At 46.4% G+C, this 18,052-nt stretch overlaps 1 protein-coding gene across 2 annotated transcripts in view; it reads right to left on the bottom strand.

The window, feature by feature from the left end:
• The window catches only part of VIRMA (vir like m6A methyltransferase associated), a 731,013-nt gene extending 714,620 nt beyond the window's left edge, over positions 1–16,393 (bottom strand). For both annotated transcript variants that reach the window (XM_078687022.1, XM_078687023.1), the window contains exon 1: positions 16,264–16,393. In XM_078687022.1, the coding sequence (XP_078543148.1) occupies positions 16,264–16,326 (63 nt within the window). In that variant the 5' untranslated portion in view covers positions 16,327–16,393. The remainder of the gene's footprint in view (positions 1–16,263) is intronic.
• Between the last annotated feature and the right edge of the window lie 1,659 nt (positions 16,394–18,052).

Genomic DNA, 18,052 nt, shown 5'->3' with positions numbered 1-18,052 from the left:
CTAGGGGGAGGGGGCGCGGGGCAGATGGCTTTCATCTGTAGTCTGCACACGTGTTCCTTCAGAACCGAAAGCAGCGTCAGGAGGAAGAGCCCGCGTGGTTTCACTTTCAGGCTCCGCCGACCGGAGGGTGCAACGCCCGGGAGATGCCCCGGGTTCGGTGAGGCGCAACCAGGAAGCCGGGAAAAGGGAGCCAGGAAGTAGGAAACCGAGGATCCGGCGAGGGCAGAGACAAGAGGAAATCAGGGGACGATCGGGGGTGCAAGGGAAATCGGAACCCCGGCAGGAGAAGATCAGGAGCTAGGAAAAGATCGGGAGGCGGAGAGTTGAGGCAGGCAGGCAGGCATGGGAGGAGAGGAGGAGGGGGGAGGAGAGTAGGGGAGGCACGGCCTGGCGGCCGTGCAATCAAGTAGTGAGGGGGCGGAGTTGTGGGAATGCTGAGAGAGAGAGTAGGCGGCTGGGGGCATGTGCACGCGCATTTAAGCTCAATGCGCATGCGCATTGAGCTTAAATTTATCGTGCACTGCAAGGAATCGCCACGATTCCTTGCAGTGTGGATAAAGAGCGGATAAGTGCCAATACTCTCGCCTTGCTCGATGCGCATGCGCATCGACAGGCGAGACCTAAAAAGGACTGAGAGCTGCAAACATTGAGACAGTAAAAAAGGAAAACAAGTGTATTTGAGATTGCACAGTGCAAGTATGTTCAAGACAAGCAATGGAAAAGCCAACTGTTCAGGCTTGCATTTTGAACTCTGACAAACATTTTACAATACCTGCCCCGGTGAAAAAAACACAAAAGCTTTGACAAAGTACATAGATCAAGCTTTTTATGAACAAGCAATGCCAAAGCAAATCGGACATAGGTCCATGATACAGCACTTGCAGTACCTTGTGCCATCAAAAGAGGTCCCTGGAGTAATACACAACTCTTTTTTGGTCTAAGCCAACCAGACAGCGCAGCTGTCTGATTGCAAAAGTCTTCTTGGTGACGTTCTGAAAGCTTCCCAGGGAAAACATTCCGCCCATTGCTTCCCATTGGCTTTGTAGTTTGTAGCTCACATTTGCTTGCGTTCTATTTGCTGGCTTTGTTTGTTATAGGCCATCCAGGATGCCTTTGTCCCTCCCGTGGAGCATAGCCTGTTTACACCACTCTGCTTTGCTCCTTGTATTCTTCCACGAGTGTTTTTTTTCTGAAAACTCTTTTTTGTGAGCCACTCCACATGAGTAGATCTGTTTTCAGTTAGTTCCCTTATATGCTAATTCAGGAAGCAGTAAATTCCTGTATTTCTTGAAAAAGGATTCCTGTGTCCCGTCTTTCTGCTTGACTGATTCTACTTATCCTTGCCAGTACAAGTTCATCAATGAAAGTGGGGAACAATGTTCTATCTATGAGCTTGCTTATTTAGGTCAGTACCCTTTACTTATTGCATAACTTAAACAATGCTTTTCCTCAATTTTGCACCCATGGCACTGGAAGTAGAGGACCGGGAGGTGATGAAACACCCTGTTGGAGTTCAGAAGTGAATGAGCAATAAACAGGTTTTTATCTTGTCATATCTGACGTGCATTTAAAGACAGATTAAATGTTAGGCTCAGTCTTCCAGAGAGCTTAGTGTTTACTTTTCGTACTCTGACTGCAAAGTGAGAGTATTTATGTGACAATCGTTTTGGCTATGGCAATGTCAAAAGGCAGTAGGGTGTTATTTTTTTCTACAACACAGCAAAATGTAAATGCCTGCAAATGAACTGTACTAATATTACAGAATATATCAGAATTAGGAAAGCACAAATGAAGCAAATTTTTCGTAAATCTGAAGTGTGGTGGAAACAAATATTTTAATGGGATTATTATTCAAATCAATACACTAGGTAATGCAGATTTCACACATTATGGTTTGTGTGTTTTATGGTTTTAACAGTAGGTTTGTGAAAATGTAATGGCATTTTCAATTTAAAATGTGTTTGCTGTGATGGCAATGCACTACTACACCATGCATACTTCACTCTGCAACACTGAACTCCACGGCACTACTCAAAACTCCACGACCGTTCTACACCACTCTATGCCAATCCAAGTTACAACACTTTACTCTAAGCCTCTCCATGACCCCCTCCCTCAATTAATGCCTCTACATGACCCTCTCTCCCACTGAATGCCACTCCACGATTCGCCATTTCATGACCCCCTTCCCTACTGAACGACACTCCACAACCGTCTCCCCTAATGAAAGCCACTTCACAACACTCCACAGAAGCCACACTGGTTTACAGCATTGTTAAAACAAATTGGCAAAGCCAACAGCTCTCGCATTGGCGAGACCAATTGGCTTTGCCAATGTTCATTGTGAAAGGCTGCAGTCCCTGGGAAAGAACCTCCAGTTTCGCACAGAAAAAAATGAAAATGTTCTGACAGCAACTGCAAAAGTTTAACATTAAAGTGTGAAATGTTAAAATGCACACAAAACAGTCAGCACTATCACCATCCACAACAGGACTCACATCCAGAGGACGTGATAGCCTACACCACTCATGCCTCGGGGGCACAACACAGAGTCAGAAAGGAAATTGCATTCACAGTGGATAGCAACAGCAGTTGCCTAGCCAATTAGTGCTGTTTACTTATATCAGACCTCAAAAAAATTAATTGAATATCTGTACTGAGCAGACCAGGTGACTGGATGCACACACCAAACTCTCCCATGGAAATAACTGAAGGTTCTGCTTTAGGCATTGGAGGTCAGATAAGCAGGCTTCCAAGTAAGGGCATTTCTTGGGAAAGGGAAAAACAGCAAGCGAAAATGTGATAGGGGAAGGAGTAAGTTGTGAGGGATGTTTGTCTGAGGAAGGGGCAGGATGCTAGTGAGAATGTTTTGGGAGGGCAGAGTGACTGGCCTAAGAAATGTGTGGTAGGTGGAGAGAAAGACAGGTGTATGACTGCCATGGAGGTGGGTGGAAGCACCAGGATAACAGGTAAGTGAATGCCTGTTTGAGGGGAAGCACACCGCTTGCAAGTGTGTGGACAGGAAGAGAAGGCAGACTCATTTGGGGGTAAGGACAACTAGAAAGAGGATTATGTGAGGTGAGAAGGGCATAAAGACAGAAATTTGCATTTAAGAAGAGGGAGGCTTGATGCCTGGTATGGGATGTTTTGTTTTGGGAAGCAACTGAACATTGTGTATTGGATTGTTAGGGGAAAGAGGAGAGCAAGACAACAGATTTGTGGATGGGGAGTTTCTGTTTCTGGAACGGAATGACACCTAGTATGCTGTTTGGGGGTGAGAGGAGGGGCAAGACGAAAGGCATGAGTGGGTTTTGCTGTTGTGGAGGTAGCAGGAACCTAATATCCAACGGTAGGAAAGGGGCTATATGTAGAATGTCTGTGAATGTGTGAGCACAAGGGCAGAATTTCAAGACGTTTGTGTGCTCAGGAAGTGAGCCAGATTAGGGGAATCCGAGGATGTGGGTAGGAGGATTCCAGGCTATTTCAGCAATGGTCCCTTCTACTTGACAGTCAACTGATGGCTCTATGTGGGCTGCCCTTTGCCCCCATGCAGGAATCCCATTGGGCCTATTACTGGCCTGACAACTGGTAGTGCAATATATCTAATGAGGTGAATGCCCAGAAGTTCACTGAGGTGAGTGCCCCAAGTGCAAGGAGCCAGAGCGGTTATTAGCAGACTTTAGCTTCTACAAACAGATGTTCTCCCTTTGCTACCAGAATCTGTTGCATGTTGGCTTCTTCCTTAGGTACAGAAGGTGCTGCAGAAGTGAAAGTCTCCCTTATGTTCTGTTATGGTTTGTAATGTTTGTAAACTAACAGTAAAGTGACAGGATATGTCCTTTTAATCCTTAGGTAACTGTCCCTTGTAAATGAGGGCACCAATTTAAGCTGTGGGTTCTCTAAATCTCTGGGCAATATGATGAGCATACATTGACTTAAGTGCCACAAAAAATGTTTCCCAAATGTAACCTATACCACAATATCCTGGAGCTCCAGGCGCTACTAGATATCCTGGACTCATACACAAATTCATTCTGTTGCAGTACTGCAGTAACTAGAAATGTTACAAGAATTCACAGTTCGACTGATAGAAACTCCTAGAATGTCTTCCATTCAGACGTCCTTCACTGAAAAACATCTACTAGAATAGATCAGCCCCACTGTAAAAGCTTCCCCCACACGTGACTGAAGTAATAAGTAATGCAATAGAGTCCTGACGAAGCTGAAACACACCAGCTACAACTTTTAAAGCCAATCATAAAAATCAATAGCAAATTACAGCAAATTTGCATTTCCCGCACGGTCGCTTTAGATTATTTGCCTTTTTCTGGACACTACTTTTGCTGGCTTTAGGACTTTAAGCACTTTATCACTGTTAAACAGTCGTAAATTGCCTCAGTTTCCCTCTAAATAATGTGCTTTACATTGGGAATACATATTTAACTTCCTGACAAGTGCATTGCAAATGGTGCCTTATGGGTTCCTATAGCGTGGATAGTTAAATGGGATGTGTAGAGTGCAGTGTGTATTTACACCATCCACATAAATGACAAAAATATTTTTCTTGCCGGATTCCCACTGTGCTTTGGCTAAGTTGCAGCTTAAATGAACTACAATGATACGACAAGGGAAACAAGCATTTACAATGCAATAGGTCTCGCATTAGGAAAGTTTGAGCTATTAGTATTGTAAATGACAATTTTATTTATTTATGTGTTGGTTTTTGAGAATAGCGAAATGAATAGCTTTGTCATTTATAATGCCAATAGTTTTAACTTTCGCAAATGTGACATCTTTAGCATTTGTAATGCAATAGGTGTGGTATTTATATGACTTAGATGTATTGATATTACAAAGAACAATGGCTTTTATTTTTTTAAATAATTAATACTTAAATAAAAGTGATTGTAATTTATAATGGCACTAGCTTAACTTTTTGTAAATAACTTTTGGGAAGATTATGTTCATTGTATTTTATTGTGACGAAAATCGAAGAACAGAAGTGAAATATTAACATTTTTTGGGTGACATTTGTAATCAAGTGTGAAACATTGAGATAACGTATTTGAACCAGTTGTTGCATACCAGACTTCAACATCAGCCAATCGCGTTGATAAAGAGGTTTTAATGCGCACGATTCCAACGATTGCAAGTTGTGTACGATCGAATTTTGAGCAATATGTTCCTGTGACGTGCAGCAAGTTTTCCCTGTTGCAAAACACGATAATGGATGCCTATATAATGCGATATGTAATATTGCTCCGAGCGCAGACGGAACCTATGAACCGCCCTCCACCCCGCCCCCGCCAGCGAATCCAGCTGAGAGGAGAGGCGGCCCGCTGTGACCGCGGCGGCTGGGACACGCTAGTAGCCAGAAGGAGGCGTGCTCGCGACAGGCTGGGGAGCGCGCGCACAGGTTCCAGGCAGCGACGGAGGCCTGGTGCGCACCGCCTCCCTGTGCCGGGAAACCGTTACCACGCATGCATTACAATGCATGCGTGGTTACAACGACAGCCTTTACCACACATACCTTTACTACGAGAAACGTAGTAAAGGCATGTGTGGTAAATACAAAAAAAGAAAGGGGGGGTTTGGGGGTCTCCCCCCCCCCCAAAATAAAAAAAATCAAGCATGAGATTAAAAAGAGGGGTTGGGGGGTCTCCCCCCGAAAACAAAACGAACCTTAAGTGCCGAACCTGAAGCAATCTGCGTCGTTAGAGAGGAAGCTAGAATAAACTTCCGCTTCCTCTTTACTACGTACGACCGACGTAACCAACGGAGATGAAGATGAAGAGGAGACGACTTAAAAAGGTAAGGGAAATTTTTGTTTAAAAAAAAGATTACGGGTTAAGGGCAGGGGTAATTATAAGAGTGGGGGCAGGGGGTCATGTAATGTAAGGGGAGAGGTATCACCTTTAACACGAGTATACCCTCACCATGCATAAATTTACAATGAAAATCGTTGTAAATCAATACGTGGTAAAGGAATATTCGTGGTAAAGGTGATGCGTGGAAAATGAATTCCGTTGTAACGCATGCGTGGTAAAGGCATGCGTTGCAACGGAATTAGTTGTAATGACATACAACCCCCTGTGCCGTGTCGCGCGCCGTGGGTCTCGTCCCCTTTTCCTCTTCCCAGTGTGTGCACCGCGGGGGCCTGTTTCCTACGCTGGGGGCCTGCAACCGCCGCTCCCTGCGATGTTGGCGGAGGCTGGCGGGGATGCGCCCCCGCGCCTAACCAGTAAGTACCGATTCGGGGGCATGGCAGATCTCCCGATGCATGGGTCGGGGGTGTGTGTCTGTGTGTGCGTGCAGGGGGGTTAGGGGGCGGCGGCGTGTGTATGCGTGCCTGTCTGTGTGTGTGTGTGTGGTGGGGGGCGGCAGCGTGTGTACGTGTGCCTGTGTGTGTGCAGGGGTGTGGGGGCTGGCTGTGTGCGCACGGGAATGTGAGGCACGAGATAAGCACGGCGCCGTGCGCGCCCACGAGGTGAAATCTGCGCTCGTGCCCCTCTCGTGTCTACATTCCCAGAAACGGCTAACAATAGTCGTCGAGCAGACGCAACGTCTGCTCGACCTAAAAACACTGTACCATATAAAAAAGGCCTATTTTTACAAATCCATAAGACACTATTATGTCCCTTGGTGAACAGGGCTGGGTGCTAATATATAACAAGCATTGGAAATGCAATAGGTCTCGCAGCATTAGAGTTAGTGCTTTTAGAATTGTTTATGGGTTTTTATTGTAAATCTTTAGCATTTTTGTTTCCTGTAGCCAATGCTAAAGAATTACAAATAAAAAAAGCCATAAACAATTCTAAAAGCTCTAACTCAAATGCTCCGAGACCTATTGCACTGTGTGAGGGTGAGGGGTTGAGGGTGAGAGAGGGTGAGAGTGAGGGTGAGTGAGAGTGAGGGTGAGGGTGGGTGAGGGTGGGATGGCAACTCCTGCAGACAAGGAGTGAAGGGATGGGAGCGGTGGCTTCGTCCACTGCAGCTGCTCTCTTCCCACGTGACTCGCGTGCTCTGTGAGTGTGCTCCTGCACAATGAGAGAGAGACGCTAGTGCAACCTGCAACCTGACTTGTGCCACGATGCAGGCGAAAATGGTGGCTCTGAATGTCTGCATGACCTACAGCACCATGCAGAAGCCCCCTGTAGGCAGAGCGGCGCATTGCTTTCCGTGCTCATTTACTGCGGCTGAAGTGCATGCCTAATTAATAGAAAGGAAGAGGGGTGCCTTTCCTTGCATAACTTCATAAAGCTCACTAGAAAGCCGTTTGACCGTTTTAAGGATTCTAGTGGCGCAACGTGCCTAGAGGCCACAGTTTAGGCCTTATAACTGCAGTTATGTACAAAGACACAGCACCCGGCGAGAGTGTGCAGCTAGGGAGCAGCACAAACCATAAATACTTCTCTCTATCTAAAACGTTGCCCACATAATCCTGATGAATCTCAAGGGGCATGTAAGAAATTGGAACAGAACTTGTATGTTCGCACTGCCGAGAAACGCCAGAGAGCAACAACTTAATGGCAGCTGAAGGGTTAGTCTGCGTTATTTATTTGTTGCGTGTTTCGTTTAAACAGGATAAATGACCCCAGCGGAGGCGCCGTTCAGCACCAGCGGAGCCCCGAGTCAAACACATGCGAGAATGAACAATTACATTGACAATGCCTATAGCACTCGGAGAGGTGAAACCTATTGGCTTTGCCAAAGCTTGTTTTAAAGGCCGTCATTTTAAAGTCACCCTTGCTTCATTTGGTATTCACTGCCGTCCCCTCCATCACCACCAACTAATGTGGCATGAATGTAAATGTATAGTGCGAGAGAAAGCTACGGGAGGAAGCCATAACTCACGTCGCTGTTTTGACAGAAGCTGTTAACTTTAAGCCTCGCGACAAATAGTTCGCACTGCCGAGAAACGCCAGAGAGCAACAACTTAATGGCAGCTGAAGGGTTAGTCTGCGTTATTTATTTGTTGCGTGTTTCGTTTAAACAGGATAAATGACCCCAGCGGAGGCGCCGTTCAGCACCAGCGGAGCCCCGAGTCAAACACATGCGAGTGTGAGCCATTATAATCAACAGGCGGCATTGTCCCGCCATTTCACCATTACAGGATGAACATTCCACCAAGATAGAAATGCAATAATTTGCCTCAGCAATTTGGATTGCCAGGGGAATGCGTTTCAGTTCAGAGTCGACGCTCAGAAGTACAACGGAGGGAAGAGAGGGGAGGGGGGAGGAGAAATGCGACACGGCGGGAAGGGGCAGGCAGGATGACTCAGGGGAGGGGGCGGAGCGGGGCAGAGCGGCATGTGGGTGTGCCGAGAAACACCAGAGAGCAACAACTTAATGGCAGCTGAAGGGTTAGTCTGCGTTATTTATTTGTTGCGTGTTTCGTTTAAACAGGATAAATGACCCCAGCGGAGGCGCCGTTCAGCACCAGCGGAGCCCCGAGTCAAACACATGCGAGTGTGAGCCATTATAATCAACAGGCGGCATTGTCCCGCCATTTCACCATTACAGGATGAACATTCCACCAAGATAGAAATGCAATAATTTGCCTCAGCAATTTGGATTGCCAGGGGAATGCGTTTCAGTTCAGAGTCGACGCTCAGAAGTACAACGGAGGGAAGAGAGGGGAGGGGGGAGGAGAAATGCGACACGGCGGGAAGGGGCAGGCAGGATGACTCAGGGGAGGGGGCGGAGCGGGGCAGAGCGGCATGTGGGTGTGAAGAAGCCGGGCCTTTGAAGTGAAGCTAAGCTTCACTTCAAAGGTGTCGGAGGAATGCGGGCGGCTGTGCACGCGCTTTTAAGCTCAATGCACATGCGCATTGAGCTTAAAAGTCACGGGCACTGCAAGGAATCGCCACGATTCCTTGCAAGTTAGATAAAGAGTAGATGAGCCCCTATAGTCTCGCTTGCTCGATGCGCATGCGCATCGACAGGCGAGACCTAAAAATTGGGCATCACTTTTGGGGGTTAGTGCCTCCTAACAGTGAAATAAATGGACTGGAACTGTGCTCTAAGTGCCAAGTGGTTGGCCTGCTATTTACCTGCTTCAGCAAAACAACAAGCATTGAAAATGCAATAGGTCTCGCCTTTAATTAAGTTAAAGCCATTTGCTTTGCTAATGGTATTGTATAGCAAAGAAAATGGCTTTAACTTACTTAATGAGACGAGACCGATTGCATTTTTAATGCTGGTTGTTTCGGTTAGTGGACGGGAATTATCAGCCTCTCCACCCCCTACTGTATCACCCTCCTGTCCTGTGGATTTGCCCATCGGCGGCGGTGGTGCCGCATGTTTTACTTTATAGTCATTGTGCACTGATCTGTGATTTAACATCTGTGTGGCTATGTTTGCGGAAGTGGGGATACAGTTTATTGGTTTATCTGTATCGTTGCATGACTTTATGCAGTAATTACTGCAGATCGGCCGAGCCTCAGAGAGCCAAGCCCACTGCACCGCTGTGACCACGTGTGCAGAGGGCATTTTGGATATTGATGAGCGCATATGATAGTTGACCTTGGTTTCCATAGCTGATTGTTTTGGGACTGGGCCAGCAGCTGTGCCACCGGATTGATGCATGTTTTTCCCGGCTTGCGAGGGGAAGAGAGAGCTCTACAGATTTGTTGGAGGCCTGGGCGGCCTGCCGAAATTCAACTTGAATGATTCAAGTTGAATTTGAAAGCGAACCAGGCAAATGTTTAATATCATGTATCTGCCGAAGAATAAGAATATGTAGTAATATATCTGTGGCCAACGTGCTTATATCTATTGCCAATATATGGTTGATGATATTTAATGAAGGTGTCCAAAACCGTTTAAAGAAAAAAGATGTGTAACAACCACATTGTGTATTGACCGTGAAGTATTATGAGCCTCAGGGGTACTGCGGTCAGTGCAGATGCGCTAATATTTTAAGAAAACACGTTTGCACTGTTTGTCCGTTGGTGGGGCGACAAAGAGCAACACATCCGGTTGACCCGTGGGCTTTCAAGCCCGGGCCGCCCGCCAGTCGACCACCTGATGCCCAATAGCCCTGGTTCAAGCACAAAAGGGTGCGCGGTCAGGGTGTGCTTGCCCACCACCCCAGTGCGAGTGCAGATGCGGCGAGGGCTGGGGCTTGGCAGCAGGGGCCTCTCCCCTGTTGTCACGGGCCCCTCTGGGCCGTAGTTTAATAGAGCTGTGTTCAGCTGTGCCCCAACCTGGCAGTAGTAAGAGACCCTCTCACCTTGCTGCCCGGTCTCACACGGCGACATTAGCGTAGCAAAGGAGGTTTAATGAAGGTGTTTTTATTGCTTACTTATTGAAAATGTTACTGCCCAATTCAGAGCCATCGACGGGATCATAGGGGGAGGGGCGCACTGACGTCTACCTCTGGTTTCTCTCGGGAGCTGAGGAACCATGGGCTGCATGAGGGTGGCCCATGGCCCCAGGTGGGAATTCAGCTTGTGCTGTAGAGGTGCGTATTACGGTCAGAGCTGTTGGTTGTGCAGCTGCATCGGTGTCCGTGAAAGGTAGCACTGGGGCAGGGGCAGTCACAAGTGAGAACGCTCTAGTACTAAGCCTGCTCATACATGACTAAGGTGGTGTGAGGCGGACGCGCCTGTGTTCGAATCCAGGTTTTGTACAGGCCGGAGCCTGTAAATTACCTATTCCAGGATCACCGAGCATCCGAGCGACTCTGACCCAGCCTTACTTGCTCATTAGGCACATTGGAATTGTCCCTACTTTTTCAAAAGGTATGCGTTTCCAAAGCATGTCAGGGGAAATGTCGAAACTCGGCAATTAACGCTTAGCCTTTGCCCTGCATCCGCGCAGGCTTAAGCGCTATAAGGCATACCGAAGCCGGGCTAGAGCAGAAGGGGTAAGCAAGTTCTCACCGCACTGTCAGTGGATTACCAGCAGCATTAGGTGGAGTTTTATACCCAGGCTTGCACCAGAGGTTGGTCGGAACCCTACAGGACCTTTTGCTGCCATGGTGAAGGGTGGAGCCTGGACACAGTTGGGCGGGAGCGGGCTCAAGAGTAGCGGGAAACAGGACTTGAGGTGGCACACGGCAAAGGAAAGGGGGCAGTAAGGTTGGGTGCAGGGGTAATAATTGGCGGGGTATGGACCCAGTTGGAGGATGTGGTGCTCATGGAGCAGCGGGGAAGACCACTGGCAGGTGGGCATAAGTTACGCAGTCTTTGGTGCCTTCATCCTTCTAGGCCGGTAGGCTGGTAGCAATTCCTATGGGGGCTACGGATACATGGGCGGGGGGTGACGGGGCGCGGTCTGGGGAGGGGGGGTGATTGCGGTAAGGAAGGCAGGGAGGACCGGGGGTTCCTTCAAGGGGGGCAGCAGGGTGTGTAGAGTGGGAAGCTGGGACACTTGGGGATGCAGGTCAGGTTTGGGCAAATGCTGGTCAGCGGTTAGGAGATATCAGTATGGCTAATTTGGATGAGTGAGTGATGTGGGGAAGGTCACAGGGCACGGAAGGAGGTGCAGGAGGAATGGGGATATGGGTGACGCTTGGGGAAGGAGATTGAATCCCAGACTGCGGGAGGCTAACGTTGGAGGGTGCGGATGTCCAGGGGGGAGTAACAGGAGTAAGGTTGGAGGGAGAAAAAGCGCGCCAGGGGGAGCACCGGGCGAGGGGGGAACTAACTTAGGCGGCTAGGGAAGAGGCAGAGTTGGGTTCAGTCACAGGATGAAAGGACGGAAGGGGCCTGTGTTTGCTGTGGATAAATAATGTGACAACTATCAATAAAAACATGGATACAAATATTTTAAGTTACGAAGATCAATTGTTGAAAAATTAATTACCGAATTATTCCTCTCGACTGTGTTAATTGATCCAGGTCCTCACATCTTCAGCAAGATCTTAATAAGAGGACAAAGTCACAATGTAATGAAAAGTTGAGATTCTACTGCACGGTGCCCAAGATAGGCCGTTTTATAATACCTCAGCTGTTCACCGTATCTAAGAGTTTCGGAGTGTAAAAACGTAAAAGCTTCTAAGCGGTCCACAGAGAGAGTTAAATGACTGTGTCCTTTACCGGAGTCCTTTAGTGTTGTATAAGAGGGCCCAGGTACAATACTGTTTTTGCAATAGAGACTAGCCAGCATGGGTTGAGAAATTGCAGTTGGATCGTTTTCCGTCTTTGAAGTGCAGCACGTTATTGTTGCCACGAAAGGGTGCACTGTATAGGGAGTGTTTTTCCAGGGTGGTAGTCTTAGTTTGGTTTTGGAGGAGTGTTGGGTGGGCAGCTTCTTCCGGTAGTGTCATGACGAAGGTGTAGGACTGCCGCTGGGTCTGCTTTGCGGCCAGCATGGCATAAGCATTTGGGTGAAGGGAAGATTACGTGAGGAGACTTTGTTGATACTTAAAGATATGGTTGCAGCGTGTCGCTGTGCCAGGTTCCGGACAATGCCTGGTCCAACCAGTGAAGTCCTGAACACGCGGGCCATGGAGACTGTTGTGTCGGGAGCATTTGGAGTCTGGGGAGCTTGCCTCCCCCCCACCCCCCAGTCCACGCGGTGGTCGGGTTTTCGAGCCGGGAGTTTATTGGTGGGGCTTTAAGGGGATGCTGTGTTCAGGCTAGAAGTGCGGCCTGCTCGCTCCGCGCTGCCTCACCGGTGGAAACTGACTGGGAAGTCCCGCTTGCATATCACGTACCGGCCGTCATCTTGGGTGTTCTCACGAGCCCGCAATGCCGGGACTCGCTCATAGACAATCCCGGCCGCTGCTGGGGATCAATATCGCCCTCCGTTAGTGCCCCGACTCCATATTTCACTTCCAAATCCCAGGGGCTCATAGTGTGGATCACATAACAGCAGGAACCAATCCGGGCCTTGGATGGGTAAGCTCGGATCCGCCTCCCCCTTTCTGTGCCTGTCCGCCCATTCAACCAAAATGAAAGAAATAGAAAAAACATCTATTTCTTTCATTTTGGTATAATCGCGGCGCCCGCGCTTTACTTTTAAAATGTTATAAGTAAAGCGCGGGTGCCGCGATTATACCAAAATGAAAGAAATAGATGGTTTTTCTATTTCTTTCATTTTGGTTTAATCGCGGGCACCCGCGCTTTACTTGTAACATTTTAAAAGTAAAGCGCGGGTGCCGCGATTCTTTCATTTTGGTATAATCGCGGCACCCGCGCTTTACTTGTAACATTTTAAAAGTAAAGCGCGGGTGCCGCGATTATACTAACATGAAAGAAATTTCTCTTTTAAAGCCGCCCCACTTGGACGGACTGCCCTGCTGGCGTAAAAGGTTTCTTATCTTCTTTATGGGGCGAAACAGATGGCCCCATAAAGAAGATAAGAAACCTTTTACCACAGCAGTAAGTCAAGGAAGCCAGTCTTAAAGGGACAGCTCTAAAAGAGAAAAAGGAGTACATCACAGGACGCTCTTTTCCAATGGCTGGCCACCGTTTAGCATGAACGGTGACGCCAGCCAATGGAAAAGAGGGCCGGGGTTTAACCTCGCTAGTGAAACGTACTCGAAGTCATTAAATCGTGCCAGCGAGTGCGCATGTGCGCAGCCTACGCTAGCCGAGACCGAAAAAGCAGGACTTCGGATTTAAGAAAGCCCAGCGGACTAAAGGAGTACTAAACTCATACAGGATACCTGGCTGTAGCGAGACCTGCGCCCAGACACCTGCCTGAGGAAGTAACAGCAGCAATATTGACCAGAAAAAGCTTTCCCAGCAGTTAGAGACTAAGTCTGAAAATAAAACATTGGACCAGGACAATCTGGTTGATGTAGCCAACCTCCGCTCCATTGATGTCACCCTGAAATTGCGCCTAGTTTCATGTTCATCATGAACTGTTAATTTTCACTGGTGCTCGACTTTTCCTAGGCACTTGACTAAAAACTTTAAAAATCAATAATTCCTTAGGCTATCCTGATGATAGTGGCATCTTCTTGTTCATTACATTTTTCTCTAGTTTTTTACATTAAATTGGGAATTTTATTGTATTGTGTTCTTTACTTTAAAATTGTTGGTACTGTTTGAACTTAGCTAGCACTTTTCTGGGTACTGCATTCTGCTTGCGCCATAGCTGCCAAGGGTTCAGCAGAGCTTCTCTTAGAACTGTGTTTTGACCTGCCTAACCAGTGAGGGTTTCTTGAGTTGGTAGGGGTGCCCGAGAACCAAATGATAATCACATTTATGATGCAAAAGACTTAGGAAGAACGACAACAATAAATTAACGAGAGACAAAATGAGTACCATGTTAAACACGAAAACAAGAAAACTGTTAACAAATCGATAAACCCTTAAAGATACCCAGCGATTCAAGAAAGAAATATGCTATTTTATACCTAGTTATTCACAGCTTTCACTTTAACCATCAACTATTTCACCTCTGATTCAATACTCATTCACCTTGTACTCCCAACTGATTATGTTGGGGATCTAAAGACTGATCCAAAAAGTACAGTATTCAACTTGCATGCAGAGTTCAGTCCAGTCCACTTATTGAAGCACTTCATACAGAATTTTGAAGCTGACCTCAGATCCAGGATTAATGTTTCAAAATAGTCTTTTCTAGTCACTTGAGAAACACTGAAGAAAAGAACAGCTATTCTTGAGGTTGTGGGTAACCACTGGCCAGAATATCACCAAACCGCCCTAACCCAAATAGATCTTGGTATGGGATGTAACTAGACAGCTTCATTAAGGTCTGCAAAGTGCACCAAATCTACTCTTGATAATGTAAGAGATCGTTTTTCCTTGTTGGACAAGAACATGCAATCAGATTTCTTAAATGTTGATCTCAGCTTCCCGTAACACAGTATAAAACATGTTACTTAGAGATATACCATATCCTTCCTTCCTACTACTGGAAATAAGTTAGGATTGTGTGAACATAAGTACCATCAACAGGTGACCTGTGAAATGACACTGGGGCCATCTGTTTCCTGTCAGCTTTACATTATCTAAATGTACACTTTGACAACTCCTACAGGACGACCAGATGCACTTCAGTATGTATCCAGCACCCAAATCTATATTAAAACAGTTAACAGTCCAACAACCCAGGCCAGCAGCTACATGCCTGGTCTGGGTGTTCCAGTCGATGAAAGAGAGCTGATTGAATTAAGACAAGGCAGGAGCCTTGGTGCTAGAAGAATCAGACTTTGACTCGCTACCCTTTGATTGGCCTCCTAATGATTGAGTATCTCAAGCTCCTCTGGTGTAAGAAAGAAACATGAAAATAATGTAAGCTCTCCCTCATCACCAATTCAATGCATAGATCAAGGACATAAAGCTAGAACTCTGCCTACAGCGTAAAATCCTCCCAAACCTCGAGGTCCACTATGAGGTGAGTCTGAGAAAGGCCTTAAGCCCACCTCGATCATTTCATCATTGCTTAAATGTGCAAGACAGGTTGCAAAAGTGTTTGTAAACATGACTACCAGAATATGGTTGTCTTTATTTGTATAAACGCGAGTATATATTACGAAGGCTGAAAACGTCACTGACTCCTACTAGAAACAAAATCTAGCTTTAAGATTACTACACCTTAGAAAAGACCTACTAGTACTTTGTCAAGGGGGATGAACACCTTGACCTCTAAGAGGTACCTGCGCTCTGCAATTCCACACACAGAGAAATGGGTAATAAGATGAAGTATAAATGTACAACTGCGCGGAGTAGAAGGTCCCAGCCGATGGAATGAATCGAAGACTAAACTGATAGCAGGGCCAATCTACAAGCTTTCGAGACACAACCATAAAACAACCCAACAACTAAACTCCAAGTAAAAAAAGACTTTTTTAAAAAGTAGCCTTGACAGGAGAACAATGGATTTCAAACATTGCTTTGCACCAACAAAACATTCAAACCCTGGTATTGCTTCAATGTGGAGGAAAGCAAGGGGCAATCCTGTCTAAGCACTGTAATTAACATTGTGCATTGCACTGCCATCAGCACTGGTTGACTTAATTACGCTGCGATCACCTGCATTTGTTTTGTTTTGTTTTTAACAGAAGTGCAATCCTGCGAACGGAGGTACACTTATTTCGAGTGACACTCCAGCTCCAGCAGTTTTTCTCGTCCCACAGCGAGGACACGGCCGCCTATGGTTCGTGTATTAAATCCATTTAAGTTACAAACTGATTACACAGTCTGGGCAAGAGAATCAGCACATCCAGCTGATCCGCAGATCATAATGGGCCCGAACAATTCTACGAACTATTATGCCAACTCTACCACCGCCAGCACAGCCTCTTCTCCGTTCCCCGCTACTTAATCTCCCCCTGCATACCTCGCTGTTTTGATGTTTGAATGTTTCCAAGAAAAGCAACTCCACAGCAGCCTCCGCCGCCATGTTCTTCTGTTTTAGAACTCAGTTTGTCAATACCGGGTCATATGATAGTACATCCGGAGCACCCAGGTCTGTAGATGCTTGGGAAAGGGAAAGAGTTAGACATAGAAAAGGGACTGCCAATAAGATTTCTGCTCATCGGAAATAGCGGCCATCTTGAAGATACAACGCTTCGGCCAATCACTGAAGAATCCGCCGAATATCGTAATTTAAATCCCAAATTTCATATGAATTTCAGTTTAATAATGGCGTTTTAGAAATTACGGTAATTTATTTAAGCAGCAATGCAAGTCAAACTATTTACAGTTTAGTATTCTGATATAGCTACCTCGATCATTAAAAAAAAAAATACTTGAAGCGAACTTTACAAATTATATTTGAAAAATTAAAATTATTTCTTGCCGCTCGCATAACTTAACCTTGGTTTAAAAAAGAACGCACCATCTATTTATTTATTTATGCGTTTTTATATAGCGCTGACTTTACCCGAAGGTGTCAGAGCGCTTGGCAAAGGACGTGGCCTAATGTCCAGAGCGCTCGACTCTGGAGGAGCGGAGCCACCAGGTTCGAACCTTGGTCAACATCCTATGATTCCGAGTAAATTACTTAATCTCTCCGTGCCTACAAAAATTTAATCTGTCCTTGACTAAAGTAACTGGTGCTCATGTAAAGCGCTCCTAAACCTTTGAAGCGAGTCGGTGTGGCGCTGCGGCCAGGGCGACTGATGCTGGACACTGGTGATCATGGTTCGCTTTCCGGCTCCAGCGGCAAGGGTCTGCCCAGCACCATGTGACTCTGGGCAATCGCTTTGCTTAATCTTCCCAACGGCCCCCAGTGCTGAGAAACCCGTCAGGGGTGATTCATGTGCTACACAAGTACTGGATTTACATTTTTAACAAAAAAATATTAATGTAACTTATAAGTCTGGCTTGTCGCACCTGTTCTGCCCTTTAAGGAGGAATATTAAAAGACAGAGTTTCCGCTGCTCACATATTGAAGATATTGAAGGGTAGTATTTAGGCAAAAGTTGTGTTTCTACTGAAAACAAAAATGAGCAATGCAATAGGTCTCACGTTACTGATAGTTTGGGGAATTGGCGTTGCAAATAATAATGCAATGCCAATAGCTCATCCTTTTTCTGAAATGCGAGACCTAGTGCATTGCAAATGATTGCATAGTGAGCCAGAAACCAGCATTGTATGTCTCAATGCAGTACTGCAAGCTGCTCCTAGAGCTCCCTAGTGAACAAGGCACCAGCACTGCATGTCTAGGTGCAGTACCGTAAGCTGCTCCTAGAGGTCCCTAGTGAGCAAGGCACCAGCTTGCTTGTCTAGGTGCAGCACCGCAAGCTGCTCCTAGAGGTCTCTAGTGAGCGTCATAAATTTTGAATATATGGTAAATCCACCCTACCCATAATGCATTGCATGCTAGACAGTATAATGGGTACATTAAAATAGCTATGTTCATATATACAATTAGTAGTTTTGAAATGTGACAAAAAAATTATATTAATGCCAGATTAGGTTAGTTTAGGTTGTACTCTGTGGAGCTGATGGAGGGAAATTTATAGAAGGTCTAATATAAATGTTAGGTGTGGTAGGTGCAGTACCACAAGTTGCTCCTAGAGGTCCCTAATGAGCAAGGGTGCATCACTGCCTGTACCGCAAGCTGCTCCCAGAGGTCCCTAATGAGCATCACAAACTTTTGTTCACATAGTGCATTGCATACA

Source organism: Lissotriton helveticus, chromosome 4_1, assembly GCF_964261635.1.
Source record: "Lissotriton helveticus chromosome 4_1, aLisHel1.1, whole genome shotgun sequence".
Taxonomy (NCBI): domain Eukaryota; kingdom Metazoa; phylum Chordata; class Amphibia; order Caudata; family Salamandridae; genus Lissotriton; species Lissotriton helveticus.
This window is presented reverse-complemented; position numbering and strand designations above follow the sequence as displayed.